The 9,459-nt window shown below is 50.5% G+C and overlaps 1 protein-coding gene across 1 annotated transcript; it reads right to left on the minus strand.

The window, feature by feature from the left end:
• Window positions 1-465: 465 nt before the first annotated feature.
• On the minus strand, window positions 466-8,840 carry ABCF3 (ATP binding cassette subfamily F member 3). Its single transcript, XM_065942645.1, has 21 exons — window positions 8,715-8,840; window positions 8,334-8,481; window positions 8,120-8,199; window positions 7,609-7,655; window positions 7,345-7,442; window positions 7,111-7,233; window positions 6,663-6,929; window positions 6,268-6,348; window positions 6,120-6,179; window positions 5,966-6,022; window positions 5,831-5,853; window positions 5,665-5,720; window positions 5,351-5,551; window positions 5,175-5,251; window positions 3,082-3,126; window positions 2,868-3,000; window positions 2,176-2,264; window positions 1,982-2,073; window positions 1,673-1,805; window positions 1,448-1,535; window positions 466-1,359 (listed from the first exon to the last, which is right to left on the minus strand). The coding sequence occupies exons 1-21, from the start codon at window positions 8,785-8,787 to the stop codon at window positions 1,201-1,203; spliced, it is 2,130 nt and encodes a 709-aa protein (XP_065798717.1). The 5' UTR covers window positions 8,788-8,840; the 3' UTR covers window positions 466-1,200.
• Window positions 8,841-9,459: the final 619 nt, after the last annotated feature.

Genomic DNA, 9,459 nt, shown 5'->3' on the forward strand with positions numbered 1-9,459 from the left:
AAGTGGGAAGATTTAGTGACCCCTCCTGCTGGCTGTGTAGTCCACTGGTGCAGAGCCTTCCAGCTTTATCCTCCTTTACCCCCAGACAGGTGTCTCCTCCCAAGCGACCTGTATCACAAGACCCGCAGTGGCTGGGTTAAGATTCCTTGGTTGAACTTTGTGATGACAATTCTCCACGAAGCCAAGTTCTTTCTGTTGATGCTGGTTTCTCCAGTCATTAAGAGGAAAGCAATTTTAGTGTCTTCTGCACAACAATTACGTACAGTGGCTAAGTATCCAGGAAATAATATTTATAAATCATACTACTGTTAAACAACCCCCACCTCCCCATTTAAACACTGGTTAATTTGAAACCAAAATGTTCTTTTTATCTTAGACCCCATTCTCAATTCCCTACTTCCCAGGTCTCTCCTACATAGTTAAGAGAAAAAATAAAGAACACAAAACCACTCAAGCACAATGGGGACAGTTTCTCACTTTTCTCTTTGGCCCCAAAGGGTCCAATTCAGAGAAGCAGGGTGAGCCTGGGCCAGAGATCACTGGAGAAAGCAGCTGGCAAATCATGTCTGAGGCTGGGTTACAGAATCAGCTTACTCTCTCAAGCAGTGGGGCGGAGACAGCAGAACCCAGACCCCTTCAGCTAAGCCTGGGCTGGAGAGCGCAGCACTGCAGTGATGGAATACACTGCCCTTCATTATAAGCTGGTCCACTGCAAGGCCAACCCCCAGCGGCTTTAACGACATCTCCCCCCAGGGGCAACACTGATGCTTCCAGGGCCTCCTCCACATGACAGACGCAAATGTCACAGGAATATGCCAAATCAGAGAGACTGCACTTCTTAACCATGGGTGAACACTGCAGCCCTGCACCAGCAGCAGCAGAGTAAGCAAGGGAGATGCAAGGAGATTTAATTTACATAGCGGCCACTCAGAGCCCAGTCGCAGCTGGGGCAGTGGGAGGGGTCTAAAGTCCCAGAGGCCAGCCCCCCCCACTCCCTTCCCCTTGGAGGACCAGTCCTCAAAGACCCTTAGGTGGGGCTCCTGGGTTGTGCAGAGGATGCTCCAGTCAAAAAGAGAGATTTAGGAATAAGGCTGTCCCCAAAGTTGGGGGAAGTCCGTGGCAGGAGATGACTGCCTACATGGTGGCCCAGGGGTCTGAGAGACAGTCCATGTCCTGGGCACAGTCCTCAGCCTCGTGGCCCTAGAGGAAGCCCTCACGGCGGAACTGTTCCTGGAGAAGAGCTCGGTACTGATCAAATCCCCCCTCAACCCGGGTGACGCCGCCTCCTTCGCACACCCACAGCTCCCGACACACCAACCGGATGAAGCGCTCGTCATGGGACACCAGAATCACACCACCCTGCAAGACAGAGACCGGAGGGCTCTCAGAGGGGTCCAAAGGTGTGCTGAGGCCCAGGAAGGAATGGGCAGTGTGAAGGTACACTCACCCTGAAGTTGTTGAGAGCACGGCCCAGAGCCTCAATGGTCTCCATATCCAGGTGGTTTGTGGGTTCATCCAGAATGTAGAAGTTGGGACTGGCAGGCAGAACCCAGAAAGGTGGGCAGTTAGGGGGGCTGGGAGAAAATGAGCTCTGATACCAAGGCAAGACAATCATTTTCCACTGGGCAAGAGTGGGATAATGGAGGGCAAAGCTCTAGTCAAGGTGGCTCACCAGGGCATGGTCATCTGAGCAAAGGCCACCCTGCTCTTCTGGCCCCCAGATAAGCTGGCAACAGGGCGCACGGCCAGTTCTCCAGAGATGCCATACCGGCCCAGCTGGTGACGGTACTCTTCCTCAGGCCGTCCTGCAATAGGCCCCACCCCACCGTGTGGGTTCCAGGCCCAACTCTCTCCCTTCACCATCCACCCAGCCCCACCCCCAATGCCCACATCCTTACACCCAGACTCAGCAATGCAAGGTAAGCCGAGGGGGAGGCATCAGGCCCAGCCCTCTTTCCTTAGCTCAAATTCCTTAACGCACCAGGGAACTTGCGTGCTAGCAGTTCCACAGCACTGACATTCAGGTCCAGCTGCTCCACGTGGTGCTGGCTGAAATAGCCAATCTTCAGATTCCTGCAGACAGATGGGAAGGAGGAGAGGGGATGGAAGGCAATGACCATAAAGGAGTGTAGCTACAGCACAAGAGGGGTTGGAAAGCGGAGGTGTGGGCCCTACCTGTGAGCATGTCTGATGCCCTGAACAGGTGTCAGGTCCCCCATAAGCAACTTCAGCATGGTAGACTTCCCAGCCCCATTCTCCCCAACCTGTAAGAAGACACATGAGTATATAAAGAGCATCCCTGAGTGGGATACAGAAGCAGAGGAGATGAGAATAGATCCCAGGTAGTCCCAGTGACTCCAACAACTAAAAAAACATGTTTTTAAGGAACTGTAGAGAAAAATGAAGGAAACAGTAAAGCTGTGAAGGGGACCAGTACCCAAGTACCCACTAAGTGCAAAGGAATTAATTCTCCCAATAGCAGAGCAAGCTGGATGTTATCTCCCTTTTAAGAATGAGGAGTCTGCTTAGTAACCAAGCTAAGAAAAGGCAGAGTTAGCATCCCAAGTCTGACCCTGAGCCATGCTCTCTCCTCTATGTTCCACAGTTAGGAGGACACTCAGAGCTGAGACCAATAAGACAAAATACTGCTCTAAGTACTTATAAAACACCACAGGCCAGGCTCTATCTATGCTGCAGAGTGGCCCAGTGAGGCTGGAAAAGGGACCAGGACAAGTACAGCGAAGTCCTCGGCCCAGGCTGTGACTCCTACTCCTGTGGACCTTCTCTCCCACATGACCAACCCACAACACAATCTCCACACTGGGAGAGTCCAGTCCCAGCTCACGGAACAGAGAAGGTAGCCATACCACACAGATGCGGGATTCAAGATCGGCAGAGACGGAGAGACGGCTGAAGATGATGTGCTTTGGGTCGTAGTAGAAGTCCACCTCATCCAGTTGCAAGACTGGTGGTGAGAACTTCTCAAATCCATCAGGGAACCTGCAGGAGGTGGGATGATGAGCGTAAGGGCAGCCCCAGAAACAAGAACTTCCCCACCTGCCCCTCTGACCCAGCACTCACTTCATCACTACCTCCAGCTCCTTGTCCACAGGTTTCAGCTCTGGTCTGAGGAGATAGGAGACAGACTAGATTTGTGACTTTAAAAAATGGATTTGTTCTTTTCATACAAGTAATACATATGCTGAAAAGAACAGAAGTTTTTTTGGGGGGTAGCTTTTTGTTCTCCCAGTTAATATACTATATGTTTCAACATCACAAGATCCTAAGCCTTAGAATTTTAAGCTCCCCTACCACCTGTATGTCTAGAAATGTTGCTTCAAGATTAAACTTCCAATACTCTCTTGGGTATATATATGAAAAAAAAAAAAGAAATACTGATTGGAAAAGATACACGCACCCTTGTGTTTACAGCTATATTGTTTACAATAGCAAAAACACAGAAACAACCTAAGTGTCCATCCATCCACAGATGAATGGATATACATATTCAGACACATATACAATGTGTTCACAAAGGTCTGTATAGTCAAAGCTATGGTTTTTCCAGTAGTCATGTACGAATGTGAGAGTTGGATCATAAAGAAGGCTGAGCATCAAAGAATTGATACTTTTGAATTGTGGTGCTAGAGAAGACTTTTGAGAGTCCTTTGGACTATATGATCAAACCAGTCAATCCTAAAGGAAATCAAGCCTGAATATTCACTGGAAGGACTGATGCTGAGGCTGAAGCTCCAATATTTGGCCACCTGATGCAAAAAGCCAATTCATTAGAAAAGACCCTGATGCTGGGAAAGACTGAAGGCAACAGGAAAAGGGGGCAGTAGAGGATGAGATGGTTAGATAGCATCAACAACTCATGAACATCAATTTGAGCAAACTCCAGAAGACAGTGAAGGACAGAGAAGTCTGGGGTGCTGCAGTCCCTGGGGTCGCAAAGAGTCGGACACGACTTAGTGACTGAACAACAACTCAGTCATAAAAACAGAAGGAAATTTTGCCATTTGTACCAAGATAAATGGACTTGAAGACTATGCTAAGTGAAATAAGTCAGAGAAAAAGAAATACTGTATGGTATCACTTATATGTAGAATCTAAAAAATAAAATTAAATATAACAAAAAAGAAGCAGACTCACAGATATAGACAATAAACTAGTGGTTCCCAGTGGGGAGAGGGGAGGGAGGGAGGGGCAAGACTAGGGTAAAGGATTAAAAGATACAAACTCCTAGGTATAAAATAAGCTACAAGGATATATTACACAACACAGAGAATATAGTCAATATTTTATCATAAGCATAAATGGAACATGATCTTTAAAAATTGTGAATCACTATGTTGTACACTTGAAACATATAATATTGCACATCAACTATACTTCAATAAAAAAATGCCTCCAAAGCTCAACATCATTAGTCACAAGGGAAATACAAATCAAGATTTCAAAAAGATATCACTTCACATCCACTAGGAGGACTAAACTTCAAAAGACAGAGAATAAATGTTGGCAAAGAGGTGGAGAAACTGTAATCCTCATATACTACTGGTAGGAATGTAAAATGGTGCAGCTGCTGTTAAAAACAGTTTGGCAATCCCTCAAAATCTTAAACATAGAATTATTACATAACCCAGCAATTCCATTCCTAGCTATGTACCCAAGAGAATAGAAAACATATGTCCACACAAAAACTTGTTCATATCAGTACTATTATTCCTAACAGCCAAAAATGGGAAACAATTTGAACGTCCACCACCTGATGAATCATTAAACAAAATGTGGAGTAACCGTACAATGAAATATTATCTGGCCAGAAAAAGGAGTGAAGTACTAATCCAGGCTACATGATGAACTTCAAAAACATGACGTTGAGCAAAAGAAGCCAGACATAAAAAAAGGTCACAGGTACGAATCCATCTATATGAAATGTCCAGAATTAGCAAATATATAGACTGAAAGCAGACTGATGGTTGCCGAGGTCTCAGGGCAAGATGAACTCTCCAAGAGCAGTAATAGAATACCAGGCCTTCCTGCAGGGAAGGAAGTTAAAGCTGATTTGTAGGAAAGGAGAGATCTAGAAGGGGAGGGCAAGATGAGAACTGTAGGCATTCCCTATAAAACGAGAGGAGTCAGGGCCCGGTCAGGGACATTGTACTCACAGTTTCTCCAGCATCTTGAGTTTGCTCTGCACTTGGGAGGCTCTGTTGGCATTGTAGCGAAACCGGTCAATAAAAACCTGCAGGTGGACAAGTTCAGGCATGTTCAGCTCCCTCGCCCCCCACGACTCTAGTACCCATAGCATGGGGTGGGTCCCCACTCCTGCCTGCTCTCCCACCTGGATATGCTGGCGATACTGTTGCTGGGCCTCATATTCACGCTGCTGATTGAGCAGTCGCTCCTGCTTGCTCTTGATGAAGGTCTCAAAGTCTCCCCGGTAACCATCCAGCCGCTGGCTGTGCAGGTGGATGATGTCTGTGGCTATGGCATTCAGGAAGTTGCGGTCATGGGAGACGACCAGGATTGTGGAGGGCCACGTCTGAGGGGGTCACAGGATGGCAGGCCCGGTTTGGGAGGGCAATCAGCTCCCAAACCCCAGCAGCCGTGGAGGCAGACACTCCCCAGACCTGCTCCACATCTGGAGGCACTCACCTGCAGATAATTCTCCAGCCACAGGATGGCCCTTACATCCAGCATGTTAGTGGGTTCTAGAAAAGCGGGGGAGGACATGTTTGGGATTGAAGGGCTGGAGAACTAGAAACTTGGACAATACCACCCTTCTACACCCCAAAGTCAGGGTGCCACGTTTCACACTCACCATCTAACAGCAGCAGATCTGGCCTATGGAAAAGAAGAATACATGGTTTGAGGTTTCGGGTCAGCGACTTGTCGCCACCTCCCAAAAGCCAAACTCATCCTCCACAGTATCCACACACAGGTCCAGGGGACTCACCTAGCAAACAGAGCCCGGGCCAGGGCCAATCTCATCCTCCAGCCACCTGAGAACTCCCTAAAGAGACAGAGCTGCATCAGGGGCAAGTGTTCACGAGAAGAGGCAGAGGCACCGCCAACAGTGTTCAGAGCCAAGAATGGTAGGGGCCACTCACCGGGTGGGCTGCTGCTGCATTTTGGGGGTAAAGCCAAGCCCAGCAAGAATGACTGATGCTCTAGGAGTGAAGAAATGAAAGAACCTGGTTGGAACAGGTAACAGATGGGAAAGATAAAATCTGAAGGAAGGAAGGGAATTTTAAATACCTGGCAGGTGCTTTGTCAGCCTCAATCTCCTCCAACTTGGCATAGATTTCTGCCAGCTGTGCAGCTTGTGAGCCCTCGGCCCTAGGAATGGGGGGAAAGAGCAATCAGGCTGAGCGGGAGAAGTTTACTATTCTATTCTGCACCTCAGGACGGCTGCAAAGCAGGCTACTGGCTGCATTGTTGCTGGGACAGGAACAGAGGACAGGAAGGACTTGCTCACGGCAGTGAGGGCAATGGGCACCATGCTAGGAACAAGGAATGCACAGCATCACCGTGCCAAACCCTAAGCTCTGCTGCTTACTAGGATGGGTATTTGAATGATGGATTGTGCCAGTGTGGCAGGCCCTCTGCGAAGCATGGCTGCTGCTGGTCAGTCTGTCCCAGGGAGCCCTCACCTGCCAGTAGCAATCTGGGCACTGAGCTCCCGCTCCCGACGCAGGAGGTCTTCTCGCACCGTGTCACTCTCCAGCACGCTCTGCAGGGCAGGGGTGTCGTCTCCAGCAACCTCTTGCTCCACATGTAGCAGGGAAATGTGGGCTGGAACCCGCAGGCTCCTGGTGGCCAGCATCTTCAGCAGCGTCGTCTTCCCCAGCCCATTCCGACCCACTAGCCCATAGCGGCGGCCCCATGCGAGGTTCACATCTGCTCCAGCCAGCAGTACCCTGCACGGGTAGCAGGAAGACGACAAAGGGGGCTCTAGAGATAGCTGCACAGCAAGTTTAACAACAGAAATCTAACTATTCTTAGCCCCATTACACCTCTCCAAATTCTCCTTTAACTGTAAAAAAAAAAACCCGTCACCCCCACTCCCCCACTGCCACTCCCTCACTGCCACTCCCTCACCTATCGCCAAAAGACACATCAAAGTTCTCAATTCGCACATCGTAGGATTTGTTCTTTCCAGATGATTCCAACCGACTTTCCTTTCTGCTGCCTGCCTGGCTGGCTGATGCCTCTTCCAAGACTCTTAAAGGGAGAAATGGATGGCTTTTAGCACTCCCAAGCAGCCTTCCCAAGCAGCCTTCCATCTCAATTGGGACTGCTCTGCTCTCTTCTCAGCCCTTTTCACTAACTCACAGAGGGTTGCTGGTCTTGAGTATGTCCTTCTCTGAGCGCTTCTCCTGCTTTGCCTTCAATCGAGCCTCAGCTTTCTCTAGCTTCTTTGCATTCACGGTCTAAGGGTCCAAACATAACCCATTTCATCCTATGGTGCAGGCTCAAGGACTCAGGGAAAGACAATCAGAAATGCCCCAGGAAGATACTCCAATACTTAGAAACAGCCAACTCTCACCCCCACCACAGACACAGACCCCTCCCTTTCTTCTTCCTCTCCCTCCTCACCGAGGACTGTTCCCTCTTTAGCAGGCCTGGAAGTTTGGTGCCACAGTCTGTAAGCGATAAGAAAAGCAGTCACCTTTTCCCTAAGGGAACGGAAACTAACATTTTGAGTGACTAACATGAATCAGACACAGACACATACCTAGAGATACCTAGAGATAGGTATCAATTCTCTCACTTAAAAACTCAACTCACAGATTAAGGATACAGAGGCTAGGAGCAGTTAAGCACCTCTTACAAGATCATACTGTAGGTTAGTAAACTGCAAAATTGGGGAGTGAACCTAAATCTGTTCAGCTCCAAGACCCATGCGTCCTACCACACCCAAGAGCTTGGAGACCTCGCCAATCTTAATCCCTTTATTAATGGCTCATTTGCCCTCAGTAAAGACATCAACTAACTCCTACAACCTTGTCCTGTGGAAAAGAGGTGCCAAGAGTCCTGAACCCCAGAGGGCAGGTGGGTAGGGAGTGGAGCACATAGGGCAGCTAGTTCAATCTTCCCTCTCTCTCACCGTAGTTCTCTGTTATCTTTGACAACTGGATGGGGGCGTCTAGTAGCACCTGGCTGTTTCCCTGGGTCTGTGGTTCCGCCCTTGAGGGTAGGGATAGAAAGCAATGGGTTAGAAGTGGAGGAAAAAGCTCTATGGCCATCAGACCTTCTATCACGTCTTGTCACCTGACCGTCCGCTCTCCCATCTCCCCGAATCCCCCTGCCTTGGCACGTACAGGCGCAGAGTGTTGTACATGCGCTGGCACACGGCCCTGATGCCCGCGTCATCCTTGCTGTCCCCGGACACCTCCTGCAACAGTTCCCCCACAGCTTCCACCAGGTCATCCACAGACTCGAAGTCCGCACTGCCGCTGTGCAAGACGCCTAGGGAGGGGCGTGTCAAGACGAGGAAGATACCAGATAAGGTGGACATACAAGCAGTCTTGGTCCCCGTACTGCGGCCCCAGTCCGGGCTCCAGACCCAACTGGCCCTCGGGACAAGAGGTCACACAGAGGAGAGGCCTAGCGGCGGTCCCCGCCACTGCTCTGCCTTAGTACTTCCCCCTGTCCTGACTTCCACTTCGGCATCCCCAGCGCGTTGATTCGGTTCGGCTCACCCGTCACGTAGTCGAAGACCTGTCCGTCAATTTCGGGGAACTCGCTCCGCAGGATTTCAGCGCAAGTCGCCATGTTCCAGTCGGGCTCCCGTCCGCGCAGTCGCCGTGAGACCCCGGTCAAGGCCCGCCCCCTACCGGTCCCCCGAAAGCTCGCCCTGCCTACCAAAGCGCATGCGAAACGGTGACGTAAGAAAGGCGCGGAGCGCGCAGAACTCGGCGGCGGGGCGAACGGAGCTGGCGGTACCGTGCGCAAGCGCCGCTCAGTCTACGCCGAGCCGCTCTCTGCGCTTGCGCGACTCTTTTCCACTGAAGAATTAGCCACATGTGCGGTTCTCAGAGACTTCTGGGAGGTGGAGATCTGCAGGCGGCGAGGGCGGGGTGCGGGGTTAGCTCGCGGTTTATCAGGCCATGAAGGGAACCTCCCGAGAAGGGCGGTCGATAAAGCACATTGGCCTTGCTAGATTCTACATGCTCCCCAGAGGCGCGTCAGCCGCTGCGTGCCTGTCCATTGTGGAGCCCGGTGAGAGCATTGCTGACTCACGCTGGTGCCTGAGAGCTCAGAAGCCCCTTTTTGTGCAGTCGTGGATTTTGTTCGGTTTTCAGGGCCTACGGGCTGCTTGTCTTGATCAGATAGCCAGCCCGCCCGCGACCTCTGACACTTGACGGCTCAGCAGACTTAAGCGAATAACGCCCTTTGGGCCTTCCATCACCCCCGGGCACTACCTCACTGACCGCCACTGGGCAA

Source organism: Muntiacus reevesi, chromosome 8 (genome assembly GCF_963930625.1).
Source record: "Muntiacus reevesi chromosome 8, mMunRee1.1, whole genome shotgun sequence".
Lineage (NCBI taxonomy): Eukaryota > Metazoa > Chordata > Mammalia > Artiodactyla > Cervidae > Muntiacus > Muntiacus reevesi.

Coding starts and splice junctions, on each gene's coding strand:
- ABCF3 (XM_065942645.1), bottom strand. CDS start 8,787: ATGGCGACTTGCGCTGAAATCCTGCGGAGCGAGTTCCCCGAAATTGAC. Junction 8,482..8,714: donor GGTCTTCGACTACGTGACGG/GTGAGCCGAACC, acceptor GCCCCTCCCTAG/GCGTCTTGCACAGCGGCAGT. Junction 2,265..2,867: donor TTGAATCCCGCATCTGTGTG/GTATGGCTACCT, acceptor GTCTTCTTACAG/GTTGGGGAGAATGGGGCTGG.